Source organism: Protopterus annectens, chromosome 7.part0 (assembly GCF_019279795.1).
Source record: "Protopterus annectens isolate FY-2018-M chromosome 7.part0, PAN1.0, whole genome shotgun sequence".
Lineage (NCBI taxonomy): Eukaryota > Metazoa > Chordata > Ceratodontiformes > Protopteridae > Protopterus > Protopterus annectens.
Window position 1 is genome coordinate 291613498 of NC_056739.1, and position 23928 is coordinate 291637425.

Below are 23928 nucleotides of genomic sequence, written 5' to 3' on the forward strand. Positions count from 1 at the left end.
TATGTGTTCAAATGTGCATACAGCTGCAGTCATTACAGATGGGAAGAATCCCAAAGCTAAGTAGGGGTGGTAGGCACTAAGTGGAAGTAGGAGGAGCGAGGATGCCCTGCAAGACTGCTGTGACAAAACCCGCTCTAGATTTAGAGTACAGGAGGAGCGAGGATGCCCTGCAAGACTGCTGTGGCAAAACCCGCTCTAGATTTAGAGTATAGTGGAAGGTGATAGTGCTTGGAGAAAGTGTGGACTGAACTCCAAGTAGCTGCTTCCAAAATGTCCTTGGTAGGAACCCCCCTGAGGAAGGCTGCAGAGGTAGCGGTGGCCCTGGTGGAGTGGGATCTGATGTATGCAGGCACAGTTTTTCCATGAAATGAGTAACAAAAGCGTATGCAGTGGGCTATCCATTTTGAAATTGTCTGTTTGGAAATGGCCTTTCCTTGAGCACCTGTAGCATAGGACACAGAGTTGCTTGGATTTCCTGAATGGCTTTGTCCTGTCCAAATAGTAACAAAGTTGTCTGTGAATGTCCAAGGAATGTAGTAGTCTTTCCCCTTTGTTTTGTGGATTAGGATAAAAGGTAGGTAAGTGGATAGTCTGATTCAAAGCTACACTGGATACTACCTTTGGCATAAAGGTAGGGTCGGTTCGTAAGGAAACTCTGTCCTGATGGAAAATGATTAATGGTTGCACAGCCATGAGGGCCTGTAGCTCAGAAACCCTGCATGCTGAGGTGATAGCCAGAAGAAAGGCTGTTTTCCATGACAAGTATTGCAGTTCTGTTGAAGAAGCTGGCTCGAAGGGAGGAAGGGTCAGCTTTTCCAATACAAAGTTGAGGTCCCAAGCAGGGACTGGGGGTTTCCTTGGGGGTTTTATATTCTTTGCCCCTCTGAGGAACTGCCTTAAGAGAGGATGAGAGAATAAAGTAGGATCTGTGTTGTATTGTGCAGAAATGGCTGAAGCGTGGATCTTGATGGAGAAGGAAAGTCCACTGTTTAACATCTCAGCTAGGTACTGTAAAATTTGAGGTATATTTATTACCCAAGGATTCTGGCCCTTTTCTTGATTCCAGGCACAAAATCGTTTCCATTTGGCGGGGTAGGCTTTTCTAGTAGAAGGTCTTCTGGCCTCAAAGATGACATCCTGCACCTCCTTGGAGAGGGGAGTGTTGGGAAATGAAGGAATTCTCCATGCAGCTAGATTTAGGGTTTTGAGCTGGCTGTGAAGGGTTTTGTAGTTGTGCTGGGACAACAGAAGAGGGACTAGAGGTAGGATCCATGGTGGGGAGTGTGTCAGGCTCTTCAGGAGCGGACACCAGTGTTGTCTTGGCCAGTCTGGAGCAATGAGAATCATTTTCGGCCTCTCTGCTCTGGCTTTTAATAGAACTTTGGGCAGCAGAGGAAGAGGCGGGAAGTCATAGACTGTCAATGTTGTCCAACTGAAAGAAAGTGCGTCCACTTTCCAGGCCTGTGGATGATAGGTCCTTGAACAAAATTTTTTCAACTGGTAATTTCTGTGGGTAGCGAAGATATCTATGTCTGGCTGTCCCCATGCCCGAGTTATCTTTGTGAAAACTTGAGGATGCAAGTTCCATTCGTGTGGATGTGTCATATTTCTGCTTAGGTTGTCTGCCAGTGTGTTTTCCTTCCCTGGCAGGAATTGTGCCTGTAGTTGAATTTGCAATTCCAGTGCTGTGTTCCATAGGGTCATGGCTTGCCTGCACAGGGGGTATGAATGAGTTCCCCCCTGTTTGTTTATGTACCACATCACTGTGGTGTTGTTGTCCTTATCAATAGCTGGCCTGGATGCAGTAGGTCTTTGAAGGTCATAATAGCATTTTGCATGGCTAACATTTCCTTTTGGTTGATGTGTAGGTGGCTTCTCTTTTTGGGACCATTTTCCCTGAATGCATTGATCTGTCATATGTGGTCCCCAGGCATAGTCCGAGGTGTCTGTTGTGATGATTTGAGTTGCTTGAGGTACACAGAAAGGGAGACCTGTGTTTATTGGGCAAGCTTGAGCCCACCACAAAAATTCCTTTTGAAGGCATGGAATGAGTGGTATAATTGTTTCCAAGCTGTGGCTGTGTTGAGACCATAAGTTTTTTAGGTACCATTGAAGTTTCCTCATATGCAGCTTTGCACATGGGATTAGTAGGACGCAAGATGCCATGAATCCCAGAGTCTGCAGGACTTTCCTTGCAGTCAGCCTGGTGAAAGTTGCCATTTTGCTGAAGTACTGAGACAGTTGCCCTTGTTTGTCTGGCGTGAGGTAGGCCATCTGGGTGGTTGTATTCAAGCTGGCACCCAGGAAAATTTGTTGAGAGGGTATTAGTTTTGATTTCTTTTTGTTGACTGTGTATCCCAGGAAGTTCAACAGTTTTATTAAAAACGCCAGGTGCTGCAGTAGTATGTCCTTGCTGTCCGCTTGGATCAGGCAGTCCAGATATGGGTAGATTTGTATTCCTTGTAGTCTGCAGAAGGCGATTACTGATGACAAGCATTTCGTAAACACTCTGGGCGCAGTAGATAAGCCAAAGGGCAATGCAGAGAATTGGTAATGGGTTGAACCTGCAAGATATCTGAGGTATCTTCTGCAATATTGTCTGATAGGGACATGCAGGTATGCCTTCCTTGAGGTCCAATGTTACCAGCCAAGACTCCTTGCCCAACATGGGAAGAAGCTGCTGTAATGTGAGCATCTTGAATTTTGGCACCTGTAGATGTGTTTAAGATGGATAGGTCTAAGATAGGTCTCCAATCTTTGTCTTTCCTTGGTACCAGGAATAGTCTGGAATAAAACCCTTGACCTTGTTCTTTTGCAGGTACCTCTTGAATCGCTTTCATGTCCATGAGAGCTGAAATTTGGTTTTGTGCCTCTGCCCTTTGATTTTGTGGCAGGTTCGGCATGCCTCTCATTTTTGGAAGGGTGTGAAAGTGGAACTTGTAGCCTCTTGTCTATCATGTCCAGAATCCATTTGTCTTTTGTAACAATATGCCAATTTTTCGAGAATAATGCCAGTTTTCCGCCCAAAGGTGCTGCCATTAAAGCTTTGCTTGGCAGATGTAGGGGTAAGTCATTGTGTCTGTTTTCTAAATGACTGATCTATCTTCTCCACCTCTTGGGGTTGGTGCTTGCCACTGTCTGGCTCTGAAAGATTCTTGAAGTTGCCCTCTACCCCTTGGGCATCTGTATCTGGCCCTTTGAGGTCTGTCCATGGCTGGAAAGGACCAATTTTTTGAAGGCCCGTTTCTGCTGAAACGTGGAGGTTGTACCTGCAGGAAATCTTTCACTGTTTGCATTGATTTCGCTTTTTCCTCCATTTTCTTTAGTACCTCCTCAGCTTTAACACCAAACAATACATCTTTTTGAAGAGGTGCATCTAATAATTTAGCTTTGACATGATCTGGTAAGGTTTGCTCTTTGAGCCAAGCATGCCTACATATAACAGACCCCGTAACAGCAGCGCTACATGTGGCCTCTAAAGCATCAAAACCACACTGCAAGGTATGCTTACCCACTTGCTCTGCACCATGCAACAAATCCTGCAACTCTTAAATCTGGTTGTGTCATTTTGCTTTTCAACTGAGATAACAAAAACTGTTGATACTTTAACATATGGAACTGACAGTTTAATGCCCTCATGGTAAAGTGGCAGAGGTGTACACCTTTTTCCCCCACCTTTCTAAAGCTCTGGAATCTCTCTCTGAAGGTAATGGGTTTTTAGCAGTAGAGGCCTTAATTCCCTTGGGACCCTGTGAAATAGTTTCTGGGTCAGCAGTATGGCTTTTATATAGGAACTGGTGAAAATCAGGAACCCGGTAATACCTGTCTGGTTTAACAGGAGCTGGAGGCAAAGAATCTGGATTAAGGCTGGCTTCTGTGTACACATCATCCAATATGTCTAAAACAGGAGGGATAGCCAGGGGCCTATGCTGGGGGAGCAGAAGAAATTCACTGGGAAGGCCAGGATTACTTGGATTCCAAGAAAAGGCTCAAGGAAAGTGTTCCCTCAATGTATGCAGGGTTTCCCCAAAAGAGTAGTCCTCAGGGCGGGGAGACCGAGGGAATAGACTCCTCTGCATCAGATTCTTCGAAAGGAGAATAGGCATAATCCTGGTCCTCAATGTTCTGAGGTAATAGAAGCTTGATCTGAGGAAGGGTAGTCTTCCTCTAATCTGGGCCTTTTGTTAGAGGGGGGTTGAAAACCCCTGATAAGAGTAATCAAATCCTCAGCCACTTTAAGCATCTGCTTTTTAGGCATGGGGCCTTGAGAGGGGGTCTGAGGACCCTGTTTGGTTTTCATGGCTGCTTTAGATTAAGTGAAAGCTTTAATAGAAAAGGAGGAAGGCCTGAAGACACCTTGAGAAATGGCAGGCCTGTCTAAATTCTGAGTTTCCCCGCCAAGAGTGGCGTCGGTATCTGCAGTAGGAATGGGGACCGAGGAGCCTGCGACCTCGGGTACTGAAGACACCGGTAATGTAGTGTCATCGGTACTCAGGGGCTGCATAGGCGCCTCGCTGAGCACCGGAGAACTGGTAGTCGGCCTTAGTGTGGTCTCAGTAGTCGGTGCGGACCTCATATGTCGGTCCTTATCTTTGCGTCTTTTGCTCAAAACTGGAGTCGGAGTATCCGACATAATATAATTAAATTTTTTGCCAAAATAGTGAAGGGCAAACTCTGCCCGGTGCTTAATAGTGCGCTTGTTGAATCTAGCACAAAAACGGCTGGCCGAGACGTCGTGGTCTGGGCCTAAGCAAGGTATACAGAAAGAATGGAAATCCTTATGCGGTATTTGCTTCCCACATGAAATGCAATTATTAACTTTGTCTGACATTGGTCTGAGGCAAGAAAAGTTTCCCCAATGGGGTACTTGGCTTTCAAGAAGACTTTGGCTGAAATACTTTCGTAAATCTCAGGAGCTGGCCGACCGGCACTTGCGAACTGCTTCTGCTTCGGGCACCGCGCAGCAAGAAAGACTGAAGAAAATGGCGTCGGCTGCCTCTTTTATACCCCTGCTGCATGGACGTCAGGGAAGAAGCGACCACAACCGACGCCGGACCTAGACTTTGGAATTCGGCCGACAGAGGACCTGCCTGATGGCAGGATAACCCATCTGTAATGACTGCAGCTGTATGCACGATGGACATCTGTTGAATTTACCAATGCCCACTCCTGCTTCCTAACCATGCAGAAAGTTTTACTTCTGAAGGCACACCCAAAATAGTAACCACTCATGTTTCATTTAGTTTAGCAAATTATACCAATGCTTAACAGTTTAACACAATGTCCCGCCCTAAACCTAAACAATGGAAAAACAAACCCCTCATCTCCCCAAGGGAGCAGAAAAGCTGTCAGCAACATACCCAAGAAATACAGTTTTTTGCATATAATTACTGTAACATTTTACCTGGTATAATGAAATTCAAGTGCCAAGTCATTCCAGTGCTTATCATCGGGAGGAACAACAGATTTCAGTGCACAAGGAGAATGTCCACCCCACATGTCACAGAGGTACACTACCCCATACTGACCTCGTCCCAGTTCACGACCTAGTCTTGGTTTCCCTGCAGAAAGACAATATCTCTATTAGTCCAAACAAGGAACAACAAGCAGGTTACGTCATGTAAATGATGAAAAACAAATTATGGGGCACAGGGTTTGCTTTCAAACACCCAGAGGCAGTGCCATTGCAGAAAACTCGTCACTCCTATGTATTAAATGAGGCACACTTACGTGGAAAGAGTTCTGAAAAAGTACTTACCACAGAGAAACCCTTAACACTACATCAGTTTCAACACAATAAGTTAGTTGCAATTTTATCAAACTTGCCAAGCAGTCAACTGTACTTCTTGCATAAGCTGGCTCACTATAGTTACAGCAGTACTGGGAAGTTAAAGCCCTCCACAAAAACAAAATTGGCAAGTGCCACCTTTGATTCTTGCAGTCAATGACTTGGGAGACAGTTTGTAAAACTCAGAGCAAGCAACACTGAACAGAACAGTGTGTGTGTGTGTGTGTGTGTGTGTGTGTGTGTGTGTGTGTGTGTGTGTGTGTGTGAATTGTCAATACTGACACTACCCAAGAATACTAAAGGATTGCAGCACTACCAAAGACATGCTGCGCTTTCAAAATTAAACTATGGTCAGTCCATTGTGCTTGAACTAAAGGTGGATTAGGTGATGTAAGGTAGCCCACACCACAAACAGAAAGAACAGGATGCAAGTAAAATTAAAAAAAATACCAAAAGTCAAGTAATACAATCAGATATAATTTCAGATGAAAATCAACTTGTCTTATTTGTAAAGCATACAGGAAAAATAGCCAAAGAAACTTTCTAAACATCCCAATACTTAAGACCTTCCTATTTAATCTAGTTACCATTCTCCATATAGCTCTTTTCCCTATATGTATAACATATCAACTCTACTGTACACTTACCCTGTCCCATTTTATCATTCTACTCCACTCAATTACCTTTTTAAAGGAGCACACATGCTACTCATCTCAAATTCCAAAAAAGAGGGCTGGAATTTACTGGCTAAAACTGGCAAAGAACCAGGATACTGGGAGCAAATAACTAGAGAGAGAACAGAATGGGACAAGGCAAAGCAAAGCATGGACCAAGAAAGTACAGTTTTGTACCTAACATAAATGTAGATGTTGGAGTGTAAACACTGCTGCAGTCATTACACTTGGGCTATCCTGCAGTCAGGTGGTTCCCCAGTCGGCCTGAGTCTTGGTCTGGCGTCGGTTGCTGTCGCCTCCTCCAGTGCGACAGGGGTACACAACATGCAGCAGACGCCTTCTTCAGTTTTTCTTGCCCCAGATGTCAGGTGCCCCCAAATAGGTAGGCAATTCAAATTGCTAATAAAACATACATAAGAAAAGCAAACAACTTTCAGTTACCAGAAAATACTCCCCATAGGTAGTAAAGGGTAGAAGGCATAGGTACATACCAGCAAGTAAGAGGGGGAGGAGGGAGGGTAACCTGGACTGCAGCAGTGTATACACTCGAACATCTACATTTATGGTAGGTACAAAACTGTACTAGGTTCATCGTGTTACACTGCTGCAGTCATTATACTTGGGTGGAATCCCAAAGCTGAGGTAGGGAGGCTGGTTCTATAAGGCATTAGGGGTGGCTATAAGGCCCTGCAGCACAGCAGTGATGAAGCCAGCTCTGGATTTGGAGTATAAAGGCAAATGGTAATTCTTGGTGAAGGTATGCACAGAACTCCATGTTGCTGCTTCCAAAATATCCTTGGTAGGTACTCCTCTGAGGTAGGCAGTTGAAATGGCTGTTGCCCTGGTGGAGTGAGATATAATGCTGCCAGGTACAGGTTTCCCATGGTGAGTATAGCAGAAACGTATACAATGTCCTATCCATTTTGAGATAGTCTGTTTTGAAATGGCTTTTCCCTGTGCTCCTGCAGCATATGCTACCAATAATTGCTAAGATTTTCTGAAAGCTTTGGTTTTGTCCAAGTAGAAGCGCAACTGCCTGTGAATGTCCAAATAATGTAGTAGTCTCTCCCCTTTGTTCTGTGGTTTTGGATAGAAAGTTGGCAAGTGAATAGTTTGGTTTAGAGCCACACTTGATACTACCTTTGGCATAAACGTAGGGTTAGTTCTTAAAGATACCCTGTCCTGGTGGAAAATGAGGAAAGGTTCCACTGCCATTAGTGCCTGTAATTATGAAACTCTTCGTGCTGATTTTATTGCCAGTAGCACAGCAGTTTTCCAAGAGATGTATTTTAATTCTGCTGTGTTAGCTGGCTCAAAAGGAGGTAAAGTTAATTTTTCCAAAACAAAGTTGAGGTCCCAAGTTGGGGTAGGTGCTCTACGGGGCAGTCTTATGTTTTTAGCCCCTCTGAGGTACTGTTTGAGCAAAGGATTAGAAAAAATTGGTGGATCCGGGTTGTAATGAGTAGAAATGGCCGAGGCGTGGATAGTGATGGATGAGAAGGAGAGGCCCTTGTCCAGCATCTCAGTTAAATACTTAAGCATCTGAGGAATGTTTGGGACAAGAGGGTCAAGGCTGTGAGCCTGGTTCCAGGCACAGAATCTCTTCCATTTATCAGAGTAGGCTTTCCTGGTGCTAGGCCTTCTGGCCTCCAGAATGACATAACAGCTTTGGAGACGGGCATTGTTTGCTTGACTAAGGAATTTTCCATGCAAATAGGTTTAAGGTCTTTAGCTGGCTGTGAAGTATCTGATTGTTGTGCTGTGTCAGCAAATGTGAGATATGAGGAAAAATCCAGGGTGGTTCTTGTGCTAAGTTCTTTAAGATTGGGTACAGGTGCTGGCGTGGCCAGTCTGGTGCAATCAGGATCATCTTTGGCTCTTCTTGCCTGGCTTTTATGAGTATCTTTGGAAGGAGAGGTAAAGGAGGGAAAGCGTATACATGCAGGTTTTTCCAGCTGAATGAGAGGGCATCAACTTTCCATGCTTGTGGATGGTAACTCCTTGTGCAGAATTTCTGTAGCTGGCAGTTCATTGGGGATGCAAACAGATCTGTGTCCGGGCTCCACCATTTTTGTTATCATTCTGAATATTTGTGGATTCAATTCCCATTCGTGGGGATCCATGATGTTTCTGCTTAGGTCGTCTGCCACTGTGTTTTTCTCTCCTGGCAGGAATTGTGCTTGCAGATGAACTTGGTAGTCTAGAGCTGTGTTCCACAAGGTCATGGCTTGTCTGCAGAGGGGGTAGGAGTGTGTGCCCCCTTGCTTATGTACCACAACTGTGGTGTTGTCTGTCTTTAGTAGTAGTTGTCCTGGATGCAGCAGGTCCTTGAAAGCTATAAGTGCATTTTGTACAGCTAGCATCTCTTTTTGATGTGAAGATGCTTTTGCTCTGTGGGCCACTCACCCTGAATACATTTTCCTGCCATGTGTGCTCCCCAGGCGTAATCCGATGCATCTGTTGTCAGTGTTTGCCTGGCTGTGGGTTGAGTAAAAGGCTGTCCCTTGTTGAGGTGACAAGCTTGAGCCCACCATTGAAACTCCTGTTGAAGGCAAGGAAGTAGTGGTATAACTGTTTCCAAACTTTGACAGTGTTGAGACTATACACTCTTTAGGTACCATTGTAGTTTCCTCGTATGCAGTCTGGCATATGGAATTAGTATGCAAGATGCCATGTAGCCCAAGGCCTGCAGAATTTTTCTTGCAGGGAGTTGGGTCTTTGTTGCCATCAATTGAAAGTATTGAGTCAGTTGTCCTTGCTTGTCTGGCGTGAGATAAGCCATCTGGGCCATTGTGTTAAAGCTGGCAGCCAAGAATATTATCTGTTGTGAGGGCACTAGTTAAGATTTCTTTTCATTTACTGCGTACCCCAGGCAACTTAACTTTTTTACGAACACCAGATGCTTTAGAAGAAAGTCCTTGCTCTCTGTTTGAATCAGGCAGTCGTCCAGGTATGGATAAATTTGAATTCCTTTTTGCCTGCAAAATGCAATTACTGGTGCCAGGCACTTTGTGAAGACCCTGGGTGCAGTAGATAAGCCAAAGGGCAGTGCAGAGAATTGATAGTGCATTGAACCAGCTAGAAATATGAGGTATCTTCTGCAGTTTTGTTTGATAGGGACATGCAGGTATGCCTCCTTGAGGTCCAAAGTCACGAGCCAAGCATTCTTGCCCAGCATGGGAAGAAGCTGCTGTAGTGTCAACATTTTGAATTTCGGAACATCCAGGTAAGTGTTTAGAGAAGAAAGATCCAGAATGGGTCTTGAGGCTTTGTCCTTTCTGGGAACCAGAAAGGGTCTTGAATAAAATCCTTGTCCTTGCTCCTGTGGTGGTACCTTTTGAATAGCTCTCATGTAGAGTGCTGTAATTTGTTTTTGAGCCTCTGCCCATTGATTTGATGGCAGATTTGGCATTCCTTTTAACCTAGGCAAAGTGGGAAAGTGGAACCTATAACCTTGAGATACAATGTTGAGAACCCATTTGTCTTTGGTGATGCAATGCCAATTGTGATAGAAAAGTGCCAGTTTTCCTCCTAAGGGGGCTGCCAAGACAGAGCTGTTTGGCAGCTATAGTGGGAAGCCATTGAGGCTGCTTTTTATAAGGTTGTGGCCCGTCTTCCCCTTCTTTCTGGCCTGGTGTACCCCATTGTCGAGGCCTGTAAGGACCTTGTGCTTGACCTCTACCTCTTGGATGTCTGTATCTGCCTCTGAGGTCTGACTAGAAAAGACCAATTCTTTGTTGGCCAATTTCTGCTAAAACGAGGAGGCTGAACCTGTAAGAAATCCTTCACAGTTTGCATAGATTTTGCCTTATCCTCCATCTTCTTTAATACCTCCTCTGCCTTAACTCCAAACACATCCCGCTGCAAAGGTGCATCCAATAATTTTGCCTTAACATGATCTGGTAATGTATGTTCTTTTAACCAAGCATGCCTTCTAATGACAGAGCCTGTAACTGCTGCCCTACAGGAGGCCTCTAAGGAATCAAACCCACATTGCAAAGTATGTTTTCCCACTTGTTCAGCTGCATGCAGTAAATCCTGCATTTCTTTAAAATTAGGAGGATCTGAATCTGGAAGCATCTCGTTTCAACTGAGACATCAAAAATTGCTGATATTTTAGCATGTGAAACTGGCAAATTTAAGGCTCTCATTGCTAAAGTTGCAGACGTATATACTTTCTTTCCCCATCTGTCTAATGTTCTGGAATCTGTCAGAGGGAACTGGGTTTTTTGCTGATGAGGCCTTAATCCCTTTGGGTCCCTGAGAAATAGTTTCAGGGTCAGCAACAGGGCTTTTATACAGAAATTTGTGAGAGTCGGGGACTCTAATATCTATCAGGTTTAACTGGAGCTGGTGGTAAGGAGTCAGGGTTTAAGCTGGATTCAGTGTACACATCATCCACAATATCTAACACTGGCGGAATAGCAAGGGGTCTGTGTTGAGGCAATAAAAGTAAGACTGAGCCTTTTCTTGGATTCTGAGTAATCCTGGCCCTCCCAATGGAAATGCTCCCTCATGGTATGTAAGGTCTCCCCAAAGGAGTAGTCCTCAGGCGGAGAGGCTGATGGAATTGATTCCTCAGCATCAGAATCCTCATAAGGTGACAAGGAATATCCTAGGTCTGAGGATGAATCTGAAATGGACACCTGGTCGGAAGATTCATAGTCTGCATCCTGTCTGGGTCTTTTATCAGGAGGAGGATGGGACCCCCTGATCAGGGTGATTAGGTCTTCGGCCATTTTTGAGCATTTGTTTCTTAGGCATGGAAGCCTGTCCTGGAGAAAGCTGTATCAGTTTCTTTGTTTTTAAGGGGGCCTTAGACTTAGCAAAGGGTTTAATGGTTAACAGGGTAGGTCTGAAGACACCCTCTGAGGCTGTGGATTGCTCAGCTACTTCGGTTCCCTCAGAAGGTAAGGCCAAGCCAGCTAAACGTGGGAGTCTGAGACTGTCTGCGGTTCTGTGGAAGCAGTCAGGGGCTGTGTAGGCACCTCGCTGAAAACCGGAGAACCGGCGACTGGCCTAGAAGAGGCCTAGTCAGTTTTGGGCCTCGGATGCCTGTCCTTGTCTTTGCGCTTTTTATGTAATCCGGTCGGAAGTTCCGATGGCATGGTGTAATTGAATTTTCTGCCAAAATAATGTCGGGCAAAATCAAACAGACGTTTAATAGTGCGCTTGTTAAACCTAGCACAAAACCGACATCCAGTGACGTTGTGGTCTGGGCCTAGGCATGGAATACAATAGGAGTGGAAATCCTTATGAGGTATTTGCTTCCCACAAGAAATACAGTTAACTTTTACTGACATTGGTCTGAGGCAAGAAAAAGTTTCCCCAACGGGGCACTTAGCTTTGTAGAAGACTTCGGTTTTGGATTTGGAATGAAAATCTCAGGAGTCGGCTGACCGGCACTTGCGAACTGTTTCTGCTTCGGGCACTGCGCAGCAGGAAAGACTGAAGAAAATGGCATCGGCTGCATCTTGTATACCCGTGTCACAGTGACGTCAGGGAGGAGGCGACAGCAACCGACGCCGGACCAAGACTTTGGAACTCAGGCCGACTAGGGAACCGCCTGACGGCAGGATAACCCAAGTGTAATGACTGCAGCAGTTTAACACTATGAACATCTGACAGAATTTAAGAGAAAAGGAGAGGGGACAGCCAAGTGAAAGGCCCGTGATGGTAGAGTTTTAAGTACAGTCTAGAAAAGAAGCTACTGCTAAAGAGAGATTAGTAGTACTTATAAAATTTTGCTTGATAACATGAATCAGAGGAAGCTACAACAGGTTGAGAACAGAGACCAGAAATGCAGTTTACAAAGGGCATCTGTATAGCTCCCAAGTATGAAACAAAGTTAAGGTGGTTTAGAATTTTTATTTGAAAGTGTTTACATGACCATTTTTATAACCCAAGCAGACTTTAGATAAATTTTCTCCAGGTAGCTAGCATATCCTGAAAGTGTGATGTGAAAGGGAGGTAAATGGGGGAAAAATGTTTTTATTGGAAGTGAAGTGAGTTGGCAGATTTTAAAATAGTGCACAGAATACTCTTTTGAGCTGAGGTGTGATCTGACTTGCCTAGATATATAGCAAGGCATTACTTCAATGCTACCGACCAAAAAAGTTCTAAACCAACTGTAATTGCAAAGTAATTATTGTAAAAGAAAAAAAATGGAGCTTGGATCTTTGGAAAAGGGAAGGAACAAATTACACAGAACTAAATAACTTTTGGGAACAATGCATGCAGAGCCATGTTCAGGAGTATGGTTTAAAGGAAGACAGGATTGGAATAAATAACTGTTAAAACATATAATGTATAATATATGCAAATTAATTTTTTTCTCTATTGTGCGCCAAAGTCTTAAAAGCTACTTCAATAAACATTGTAATAATTTAATAAAAGTATTAAATAATGGCTCCCTAACCAAGCACTTGTTTGAAAAATGTGGGGGCCAATATGTACAGATATGCACAACGGCTGCAAGAAAAAAAAGATGGAATAGATGGCCACTCCTCTTATACCACTGGCATATTGACATTCAGGTGAGAGGGGGAAGTGTTCAAAAGCTCAGGAAGTCCAGCCAGATGTTGGGCCTTCTGGAGCAGAATTTCTAAATTTATCACATACGAAAGAGTGAATAATAATTGTCTGTAAAATATGAGTGTTACAGCACTTGCTGCTACTGTCAACAGCAGCATAAATTCAGTAGACATTTTAGTAGAACTGATGAAAAGACTCTTCTTGCCAGTATCCACCCATTCCACTGTGCTTTCCTTTAGTACTTGCATTCATCGCACATGAAAGCAAAAGTGAATTGCTCACATTGTCTCTTATTTAGGAGACAAGACTGATAAGAATTTTCACGTTTTGAAACATTTTATTAGTTATGCTTAACTTTACAAAACAAAATAAGGGCTCTAAAATCTCTCAAATATATTCTCATTCAATTCATGAGTTTTAGAGGGAATGTGTCTCTTGAATAATAGAAGTCTATTTTTGATTCTAATATGGAGAGGGACAGGCAAGAAAAACAATGTACCTTTTGCCTTATCTTTGTCAACATAAATAAAAAAAGAAAAAAAAAATAGATTTCTAAATTTATACACAATCTGTCCTCAGCAAAATCTGATACTTTCTCAATCTGAGAAAGATTCATGTTCTCTTCAGAAAGACTGGGGTGGGGGCATGGAAGGAGGCTTCAGAGACCAAAAGGCCTTGTACAGGCCTTGCGAAAACACAAGCCATTCCTTTTTCAGAAGCATCTGAAAAGGAAAAACTTTGGTTTCTTTTTCTAGGGTGTGGCACACCCCCCCTAAACAGACCCACATGGTTTTTAACTCTGACAGACCTCTATTAAAGAGCCATGTACCTTTTCCCCAACTAGGACATGAGGTATGTTGGTAAGCTTCTTGGCCTCCTGAAAGCACCCAAGGATCCTTGTTCTCCATCGAAGCAGTAGGCTCAGTCTCAGACTATGGGAAGCAAACATACTGGCCTCTGGCATGGTTACAGTGACAAGGGTTGAGGAGGAGTTAGACATACCATGGATTCCTACTGCATCTCAGCAGTAACATCTGAATCCAACTGGGCAGCTGAAGATTCAAGACGATATTTTCTGATTTTCCTTTTGCGTGCAAGTAGGACATCCAAGGCTTTGGGTTCCTGCATCTTGGTTTCAGAGAGTTCACACATTGGGCTTTGAAGTATTTAATGAGGTAAGTCTATTACAGTTTTGTTTTGGAATGCACACTAGGCAGATATTGCAGTTTCTGTAAGTGTTCAGCTCCTAAACTAAACAGAGGGTTAGATTTTAAAGTACCTACCTACCCCAGTTACTTCCCTCTCTTAGCTGACAAAAACAATTGTGTGTGTAAGAGGCCATAAAGAATAAGAAGGTTCCCCAATGAGGCACTTATCTGATAAGTGTAATCATGACAGTAATGACAAATGTGATTAATGAGACTTAAGATCCTGAATTTGGACTGGCAACAAAATAGTCTGAGGACCTTATACTACATCCTGTTATGTACCCCTATTGCCCATAGGCCGAGGTCATATGCCTGACGTATGGTGCCTCAGGAAGGTTTTGGCTTTGGCATGCCATAAGGATGTTTGGTTACCTTGGGCATGATAACCCATGAGCACTGGAATAATACAACACTGATCCAAGTGAAGACATCAAAGCTTCAAAAATGCAGGCAAACCTTTGACCCCTAAACTATACATCCATATTGACTTTAGTACTACAGGAAAAGGCTAAAATTATGGGTCCCAAGATAATCATGTTTTTACACACAAACACTTTCACATTAGTTAGGAAGCCAATTTTATAATAAAAAAGATCCTATCCTTAAGACACCTCCAAGGTTATTTAGCTAATGCATAACCTGCACAAGCAAAACAAAATTCTCAATAATGCACTATTAAATTTTTTTAACCTGCCAAGTGACATGTTAAGCTATCCATTAGTTGGCAGTCTCCCTTCCTCTCATCTTGTACAGTAATAGGTCAATCCATGCCATGCCACAAAGAACGAACTTGAGAAACTGGTTATGAACAATTAATGTCAGTGCTTACTCAGTTGATAATCATTTGACTAGAGCTATCAGAAGACAATGATCAATTCTTTTCTCTTGAAAATTGTTTTGTAAATATGAATGACACTTGGTCCATCTGTGAGTAGTAGTAACAGATCACTGCTCTGGGCAGTGCATATTCACTGGATTTTTATTTCGTGTAAAAAAAAAAAATAGGGTTGGAGTAATCGTGAATGACATCAAGCAGAAAAACCTTACTCTGATAATTTCTTCCACTTACAAGATCAGAAACTAGAGGTGACCATAGAAACCAGCTATCTTTTGGAAAGACAGTATTGAAAGCAAAAGGCAGCCACACAATCATATGCAAACAAAGGACTTGTGTCTAGATCTACAGAGGTCATTGCCTCCTTTTAGTCAGCCCTCATTAGGCTAGTCATCAAGTATGACGCTCCCTTTGGTAGGTATCTGTCCAGACACGAGCAACAATTTAATGCCCACAGATACAAGACCAAAACACGTCCTCTGTGGACATACTCAAAAGTCCTGTCCCTTTACTCCGTATCTAGCATACAAGGCACCCAAGGTTCCTTGTTCTCCATCGATGCAGTAGGCACAGTCTCAGACCATGGGAAGCAAACATACTGACATCCAATGGATGCAAGAATGCAATTTTGGTATTTGGGTTCATAACACAACTGACACCAGCAATAACTGATATAGCTCAGAGTTAGGGGTGTGTGGGTTTATGCCAGAGAGTAACAAGATGAAACACCACATTTTGATTATTCTTTCACTTCCACCACACTCAAAGCAGAGCAGTATGTAAAAAGTGTCTATCTTTTTGAGGTATGGGGACAGACCCTGTAAGTTAGTTGAGGGGATTTAATATCATAACTAAATGCAACTTGTCAGAGGAATGCTATATTTTCTTCTCTGAAGCAAACTGGTTGTGAAAGCAAAGACCAACCACATGAACAAAAACTGGAAATGCATTACTATGTCCACTTTCATCACAATTAAACATATGAGGTGTATACACAGGGATGTTATTTGGGTAGGAGTGAGGAAATGTGCATTGTGTGAAAGTACAATGCATATATATGACCACTGCTGAATAACCATTGAGAGACTGTCAGAGCAGCGTTCGTGGCAGAGCAACAACATGAAGTGCATCAACAGGCCACTATAATTTTCACTGCATTCACAAACGGACTTCGAAAGTATAGCCAGAAAATGGCTTTTCTCAAGGGGCCAAGCTATGTATGAAAGCTAGGGACAGCTGCACACTTACTGTTAAGTGATCACTGAAGTATATGACAACAATCTGAACTACATCACCGAATCATATTTATGCAATGTCTTTACAGCCAAAGGTGACATGTCCAACCAGAAAGGGCACAACCCTCTTGGACAGTATCTGCACAAGAGCTGAAGCTGGTTCATAGACAAGTACTAGGCTAGCTGCACTCAGTTAATTTCAGCCTATACAGTTTCCCTTTTTCTGCTCAAAATAACCTATCCCATTTGGTTATAGATTGGCCTTACCCATACTATGGTCAATAATTATATATTACACCCCTAATGAGAATAAATGAGATCATACCATAGACAATTTGAGGGGACCTATGCATGGGGAAGAAGCATTTAGCAGCTGTCCTGCCCATTATTAGTACAGGGGCAGTCTTGGGGTAACATTTTCTATTTCTCACTCATATAAGGAAGTTGAGCTTGAAAATGGAGAGGGATGAACTGTTTTATGTGGATGGGGAGTCTGTTCCACAGCAGCAGTACCCTCTACTAAATACACCTGCACCTCCAAACCTTTCTGCTCATGTACAGAAGAGGTTTAGATCTCTAGACAGAGTATTTCTGTTGTCATCTGACTTAGTGAAGTGCATCCATCATTACTGAATTCATCAGTAATGGGTTGGAGAATGCCTTGCATGCTAGATACTGAGTAAAGGGACAGGGCTTTGAGTATGTCCACAGAGGACATGTTTTGGCCTTATCTTTTTACTACGGTATCTGTGGGCGTTCCAATTGTTGCACTTGTCTGTACAGATATCTACACCAAAGGGAGCGTTATACTTGATGACTAGCCTAATGAGGGCTGACTAAAAAGGAGGCAATGACATCCGTAGACCTAGACACAAGTCCTTTGTTTATAAGCTGTGCCACACAGAAGGACTCCCTTACAACAGCCACATGTTGGTCAAATGTAACATTGCTGTTACACAAGTTCCCAAAATCTGAACCGGGTCAAACTGTCAAATCTGATAGTTCCCCATGACATAAGCCTTTCCAAAGGTCACAATAATGCATTTTTGTTATCTGGGGTTATAACATGACTGACACCACAAACCTTTCCACAAGATGGCTAAATCATTTGGAGAATCAATGACTGCTCCTAGTATGCAGACATCTGCTATCTTAGTCAGCCAGAGCCCTTTGGTATTGGCTTTTACATCAGAAAAGATAAACCGGAGAGATCCCAGCATAGAACCTTGGAGGACTCCACTGGTGACTGGTCTCTGTGGAGGTAACTTCACCTGTTTTATCTGTGTCCTACCTGCGAGCCAGTTGTAAGTCCAGTGGGTGACGGTGTTTTACTTCCAATTTATTTAGCTTTTCTACTATGACTGATTGGGGAATTGTGTCAAAAGCTTTGGCCAGGTTGAGGTATGCAGTGTGTACCATTTTACCTTCATCCATTGCTTTGGTGACATTTTCAAATAAAATTCACCAGGTTGAGTAAGCATCACTTACCCTTGACAAGAAACAAACAGTATGAGTATTTGGAGGTCCTCTGTGTCTTTATTAGTTCCATAAGTCTATCGATGGCTTTGCATACGAAGCTGGTCAGACTTATGGGTCTGTGGAATGTCGTCCTTATGCAGGGGAATGACTGTAGCTGTTCACCATTCATTTGGTACTAAAACTGCATGGAGGCAGAGACTGAACAGTATTGTTAGGGCTGTGGCTAAATCTTGCTTCATGCTTCATGTTGTTTAAAATACATCCAGGGATATTGTCAGGATCCACAGACATAAAATTTACAATTTTAGCATGCGATGATAGGAGCTACTGCCAACTATGCCAGCAGAAGTAGGGCAGTGGATGTATAACATACGCCAGCACAGCTAGCTGGAATTTTGTAAAGAATTGTATGTTACTTAAATATCAAATTAATTTGTACAGATGCTTGTGTTGAAAATGTATTTGCAAAGTTGCCTGTTAAAAATGCATCAACAGTGTGCCCTGCTGAAAAGAAATTTACACGCATTATTGTAATTGTTGTAATTGTTTAAATGTATATACTGCAGCAGAAGAAACTGGAAGAGAAGAGGTTAAGCTCAGTCCCAGCTACTTTTGGAAAATAGCTGAAATTAACTTGGGCCATAAAGATTGAATCTTACAGTTCTGTGTGCAGCCAGAGACAAAATGCCGGAGAAGCCTGGCTTTGTAGCTAGGTAGGAGGAGTAGAAGTGTTAAAATTGTTGTATGGCTTCCAGGAGCTGCAGAAGATCTGTGTATGGTAACACATAGGTGCCAAAATCCTGGCAGCCTCTAGTGTTGGTGACAGTATGGGAAACAGAGTCAGATGATCAGATGTGATGTCATTCTGTAAGCTATCCCAGAAATAACATTTAGATATTATACTGAGAAGTCTCAGTCAACTGGGCACTCTATTTTGGAGACCAGACATAGAAGGATCTCTCACTTACTTCATCTTGCCTTGCTCTAGTGAGTAGACCAGGGAATAGTATTATTTAGATTAGTTAGGAAAATATAGTGAGATTAGTTAAGTACAGTTTTCCTGTAACTGTGTGAATCTGTGTGTTACTTTAATATTTTCTGTGATTGAAACTCTGGTTTACTGTAAATAAATATTTAGCATTTTCTTGTTTTATTTATTAGTAAATATATTTAAACTTTTCATTGTGGCCAGTCCTTTTAGAAAATAAGCTTGAGAGTATTTCCATATATTTGGAAATAACTGTGGCCACTCCTGAAAACCTGGCTGTTTGGTCAACATTACCATTAACATTAACATTAAATTCACTTAGTATACTTGGATACCCTTTCAAGAGCCTTACAGTAACTGACTGGTGGCAGTGAATCTACATTAGTCTGTGCAAAGCTGATGGTTTGTAAACCTGTGCCAGACTTTCCCAGGGGTGTATGTGTGAAAATGTGAGAGTGTGCTACTTGGAAAAGGGACATGAAGCACCAGTTTCACAGAATGAGGACTTTGATTGGACACTCAGAGGAGGACCTCACCCTACAGCTATGCCAGTGGGAAGCCTTAATGGGGACATGGAGAGAGAGAAAGAAACCCAGACCTTAGGCTGTGTTCCCTATGTGCTCTTAAGGGGAAACCGTGCATGAAGTAGAGAGGTCAGCATCTGGAAATACTAAGTGTATCCATTTGTATACAAAGCGAGTGTCCCTCTCCAGTGTCAGTGGTGAGGAGTCAGGCTCCTTGATTACTGGTCCAGAGTGGGGATGTCACACAGCACTTTTAGGACTTATAGGTTCATAGGTTGGTACTGGGCTATCTGCTCGAAGGCATATATTAGCCCAGCCAGGTTGTGCGGTATTCACCGCCCCTTTAGTAGTTCCCTAGACCCTTGTACTAGCAGCTAGTACCCTTGGCCCATATCTAGTAGTGCTTGTTGGTGTGATCCCCGGTGTGAACTTTGTTACCCATCCACTCAAGGTTCCACTTGAAGAGTGATAATGAGGGGCTCTGTCTTATGTAGATCGGGACCCTGTTCCATAGTAAGGGAAGTCTCTGCGAAGGGAATCTATCCCTCCAGCATGGTCTATTCATTGTTGTGTTGAGGTTTATACCTCTAGAGCGTGTAGCTCGAGTAGATTTGGTTTTGCTAAGATGGAGCATGTACAACAATTCTGGGTTGGACATGGCTCTGTAGACAGATCGCCTCTGAGAAAGCAGTATGCAACAGAAAACAGTCTTAGCTTTTTCAATCGTGCTGCATAGGGCAACAGTTTTGAGGCCAGTAATCCTCTTGGTTAGGTACCTCTGTGGTCTCTCCAGCTGCTGGAGATGAATAGCCAGGTACATTCCAATTGGTGCATTGTACTCAATAATGGGTCTGATGAGGGAAGAGTAGAGGAGCACCATTACATCCTTAGATCTTGAGGCAAACCCTTTCGTGATCAGATGGGTCACACAGAAGGATTTTCTAACCACTTTGGCAACATGGTTATCAAAGGAAAGCCGACTACTTGGGTCCCTAGATCCCTTATTTCTTCAGATTTCAGGGGATTACCTATGTTGTAGTTTGCGGGTATTCTGTTTTTTCCAAAGGGGATTACTACGCATTTTTTTGCATTTAGCTTGTGACCATGGCTTTGACACCATGCATCAGTCTCATTTAGGCCCTTCTGGAGGATCTCCATGTCGGCCAGAGACTATTATAGCACCCAGTTTGCAGTCGTCCGCAAACTTAGTCAGCCACAGCCCCTCCGTGCTTGCCTGTACTTTTCAGAAGTATATGCCAAACAGGAGGGGCCCCAGGACAGAGCCCTGAGGCACACCAGTAGTTACTGGTCTGGATTCGGACATAGATCTCGCTACTCTTACTTTATGGGATCTGTCTGAAAGCCAGTTGCGATCCATCTTGTGACGTAAGGGCTTATGCCCAGGCTGGTGAGCTTAATAATACCTGAATGGGGAATGGTGTCAAATGCTTTAGCAAGGTCAAGGTAAGCCGTGTGTACCTCCTTTCCAGTATCTATATAGCCTGAGTAACTGTCTCAAAGAAATCCATCAGGTTCAGGAGGCATGATCTTACTAGTTTCAAGTATAATGTCCAAACAAAACGAAAATGTAAAAAAACACCACAACACAATCACAAGAATAGAATTAGCGCTTTCGTTTATACTCAATTGATAAACTTCATCAGATGAATACAAAGGGAAATTGTCATTTAAATACAAAAAAGTAAATGACATCACATCCTGTTAAATTTAAAAATGTATATATATATATATATATATATATATATATATATATATAATACATATAAAATTCAACATTTTTTATAAAAATAAATATTTCAATAATAAATGGCAATAATCCTATCTAAATAAAGCCTTTAGTTTCAGTAGGCTCATGATTGAAATGGTATCGTTTAATCCAGGAAAAACAGAAGCATTCAATTTTAATTGCCATAATAATTCCCTCTCTTCCAGAAGTAAAGAGGTAGGTCCCCCCCCTCCACCTATCATGAATCCTTTCCACCACTAAAAATCTAAAATCATGCTTGGGAAATGCTAGAACATGTCTAGCTAAAGCATTTGTTTGATTAGATTTTGCAATGGCATGTACATGTTCATAAATTCTGGTTTTTATTGCTCTATCGGTTTTACCGATATAATAGGAGGGGCATTGATTACATAAAGCCAAATAAACAACACTTTTACTATTGCAATTGTATTTGTCTTTCAGGAAATACTTGTTCTCATTAATCTCAAAATATTTAGCCACAGCAATGTACTTACACATACTGCAACTCTCACATTTAAACATCCCATAGTGTGTTTTATATGTCTTGCTTTGTTCTAGTTCTAAAATATTTTTTATATTTCTTGCTCTTCTAAAGGTGACATTAGGTCTTACCCCTAGACAATCTTTTAGGGAAACATCTTCTAATAAAAATGACCAATTTTTAATAATGATAGACTTAATATTAAATGCATCTCTAGAAAATGTAGTAATGAAATTGGTGCCTATATAATCCATACTACACCTATCTATAGTAGAATGCATATATTGAACAGGCATTGAACTGGAAATGTTCAAAAAATTTTCATCCAAATCATTATTCATCTCATTATCACCCATATTGATTGTAAAGTTCAAAATAGGTTGGAAAACCCCATATTTTATCTTAGATGAAACTTCTCTAGTTATTTCATTAATTAACAAAGGTGGATATCCCTTACTTGAGAACATTTTAAATAAAATGTCACATTCATCTAGAAAGTCGTTCTCCAAAGTAGACATTCTAGCTGCCCTGACTAACTGGCCTTTCACTACACCTCGTTTTTGGTGAGGGGGATGGCAGCTAGAAAAATGGAGAAACGAATTAGAATAAGTAGATTTTCTAAATATTCTAGATGTGAAAGTTCCTAAATCATAATTCTTACTTAGCAAAAAGTACAGTTTTGTACCTACCATAAATGTAGATGTTCGAAGATCCACATTGCTGCAGTCCTTACACTTGGGTAGTCCGCTGTCCTCGGTCGGCCCGAATATCAAAGTATAAGGCTGACGTCGGTCAAGGCGCATTTGACTGACATCAGGACGTCAGGGTACAAATGCGCATGACCGACGTCATATCCTCAGTCTTTTCTTGCCCCAGATGTCAGAAGACCCTAAAAATAAAGGTCAAAACCAAAAGACAGCAAACAACCAACCAACCACCCTTGCACTAACTATATGTACAATATATACAATATACACAATATGTACAACCCAACCCACACAACCACCTCTAACTGCAGAGGGAAGGAGGGAGGGTAAATTGGACTGCAGCAATGTGGATCTTGAACATCTACATTTATGGTAGGTACAAAACTGTACTATGTTCTTCATCTCACATTGCTGCAGTCCTTACACTTGGGTAGAATCCCAAAGCAGAGGTAAGGGAGGATGGCTAACTATAAGGAAGCAGGAGCTGCCAAAATGCCCTGCAAAACAGCAGTGGCAAAACCACCCCTGGATTTAGAGTAAAGTGGCAGGTGATAATGCCTAGAGAAAGTATGCACTGAACTCCAAGTAGCTGCCTCCAAAATATCCTTGGTTGCCACCCCTCAAAAACGCTGTTGATGTGGCAGTAGCCCTAGTGGAATGAGGCCTAATCCCAGCTGGAATCTCCTTGCCATGATGGGAATAACAGAAAGCAATGCAAAACCCAATCCACTTAGAAATAGTTTGTTTTGACACCGGCTTGCCCTGAGAACTCAAAGCAAAAGAAACAAACAACTGCTGAGACTGCCTGAACCCTTTAGTTCTGTCCAAATAATAACGCAACTGCCTGTGTACATCTAAAGTGTGCAAAATCTTTTCCCCTTTATTTTGGGGATTTGCATAAAAAGTAGGCAAATGAATAGTTTGGTTTAAAGCCACACGAGAAACCACCTTAGGCATAAAGGAAGGATTAGTACGTAATGATACCCTATCCTTATGGAAAATCAAGAAAGGCTCAACCGCCATAAGGGCCTGCAATTCAGAAACCCTTCTTGCAGAGGTAATTGCCAACAAAAAGCAGTCTTCCATGATAAATATTTCAACTCAGAAGTAGCTGCAGGCTCAAAAGGTTGTAGAGTGAGTTTCTCCAACACAAAATTGAGATCCCAAGCAGGAGTAGGAGCTCTTCGTGGGGTCTTATATTCTTTGCCCCTCTAAGAAATTGCTTGAACAAAGGATGAGAAAACAATGGTGGGACACAATCATAGTGAGCGAAATTGCTGCAGCATGAACCTTAATAGAAGAGAAAGACAAACCTTTGTCCAGTAACTCAGTAAGATATTGAAGAGCCACACTCAAATTAGGCTCAGAAACATCAAAATCTTTTGCTGCACTCCAAAATAAAAATCTCTTCCATTTATCTGCGTACACTTTCCTTGTACTAGGCCTTCTAGCTTCCAAAATCACATTCAAAACTTGTTGTGGAAGTTGAGACCCTCTATGGTTCAAAACAGAATATGCCAGGCGTTAGGTGAAGAGAGTGAAGTTTGACATTCAGCAACTGGCTGTCCTCCTGTGACAACAGGTGTGGAATCGAAGGCAAAGGCCATGGAGGCTCCCGTACCAGACTTCTCAGTAATGGGTACCAGTGCTGTCGAGGCCAATCTGGAGCTACTAAAATCATCCTTGGCTTGTCCTGTCTGACCTTTA

General features: G+C 42.5%; 1 protein-coding gene across 1 annotated transcript in view; it reads right to left on the reverse strand.

Moving 5' to 3' along the window:
• Positions 1–23928, reverse strand: part of DSTYK (dual serine/threonine and tyrosine protein kinase) — a 1161378-nt gene that overhangs the window by 441968 nt on the left and 695482 nt on the right. The window contains exon 8 of the mRNA XM_044076801.1: positions 5405–5561. Coding sequence (XP_043932736.1) covers positions 5405–5561 — 157 coding nt within the window. The remainder of the gene's footprint in view (positions 1–5404; positions 5562–23928) is intronic.